We start from the raw sequence: 1,445 nt of genomic DNA, 5'->3' as shown, positions 1-1,445 counted from the left end.
CTTTCATAAACACCACACACCATCCGAACACACACACACACATTTCGGATATACACACACATATATCAATATATCATGTATATGTAAATATATTTTTAATGTATAATGTAAGTATTAGCATATATGTATGTATACGTATGCATGCATGTATGTACGTGTATGTATGTACGGATACATATGTGTATATATATATATATATATATATAATCCACAAAATTTTCAAATAATTTATCAAATAAATAAAATACGCAATTATTCACATAATCCACGTAAATCACGAAATTCCATAGTATTTCAATTTACAGAAATTTAAATCATATAAATCACACATATAGTAGCGCACGTAATTATTCACGTAAGTAACATAATTGAATTCACGTAATGCATATAATCACGTAATAATATTTCCTAAGGGTTCTCGAGTTAGAAATATTAATCTCGGTTTTAGGGTTTTTCGGGTTTTGGAAAGGTGGGGTGCTACAGATGGATTTGGTATCTTATGGGTACAATTCAAAAATTAGCTGTCCAGATGGGGAAAGTTTCTTTTCGGTGGGAATGGTTGCTCGGGATAGTTATGGTTCTTGTCTCGGTTGGAAAGTAACACGCATACAGGGAAATCTTCAACCTGTGGAAGGAGAAGCATTGGCGGCTTTGAAGACGATCTCTATGGCCAAATCGATGGGCTTAACAAATATTATACTTGAAGGCGATTGCCTCCAAGTGATAAATGCACTCAACAGCAGGGAGTGGGAATTCTCATCGTTCGGAGCGTTTGTGGAGGAATGCCTCAACATTGGTGAAAGTTTTGATTCTTGTTCGTTTAATTTTGTTAAGAGACAGGGAAACTTGTTAGCTCACTGTATTGCTCAAATTTCATGTACTGTTTCTATGGAGAGTATTGATCTCCCGTTGCATTTAGCGAATATCGCTTAATAAAATTCCCTTTTATTGTCAAAAAAAATTAGCTGTCCAGAAAGCAAAAATGATCAAAGAAAAAGAAAAGAGTTGCAATTAGGAAAATAAAATCAAATAAGAAGAGACAATCCCTCAACATCTTTGTTAGTGTACGTCCACGAAGACGAGCATAACTTTCTCATCTGGACTCCAAATCAACTGGTTTCGGAGGCATTAGAAAGCTATTTCAGCTGGCTACAATTCCTGTCTAACGGCAAAAATCCAAATTCGGAATCGAATATGGTCAAAATTGGATTCCAAAAGCGATCATGAAAACACGTACTACAGTTCGAGGACATGAATGCGCATGAAGAAACGTGCACAAAAACACTCGCTAGAAAGATACGCACATAAGTAAGAGTACAAAAGCATGCATAAAAGTACTCACGCAAATGCGCATTCGCAAAAAGGATCATGAAAACGCAAACTACAGTCATAGGACATTAATACAAATCAACAAACATGCACAAGCACACACGCTCAAATGGACA

General features: G+C 35.6%; 1 protein-coding gene across 1 annotated transcript; it reads left to right on the top strand.

The window, feature by feature from the left end:
- The first annotated feature begins 483 nt into the window (after nt 1–483).
- LOC148768524 (uncharacterized) lies at nt 484–933 on the top strand. The gene has a single exon (XM_088821241.1). It carries the CDS (start codon nt 484–486, stop codon nt 931–933), a length of 450 nt encoding a protein of 149 aa, XP_088677367.1.
- The last annotated feature ends 512 nt before the right edge of the window (nt 934–1,445 follow it).

Source organism: Erythranthe guttata, chromosome 8 (assembly GCF_056151865.1).
Source record: "Erythranthe guttata isolate IM_541 chromosome 8, IM_541, whole genome shotgun sequence".
Classification (NCBI taxonomy): domain Eukaryota; kingdom Viridiplantae; phylum Streptophyta; class Magnoliopsida; order Lamiales; family Phrymaceae; genus Erythranthe; species Erythranthe guttata.
This window is presented reverse-complemented; position numbering and strand designations above follow the sequence as displayed.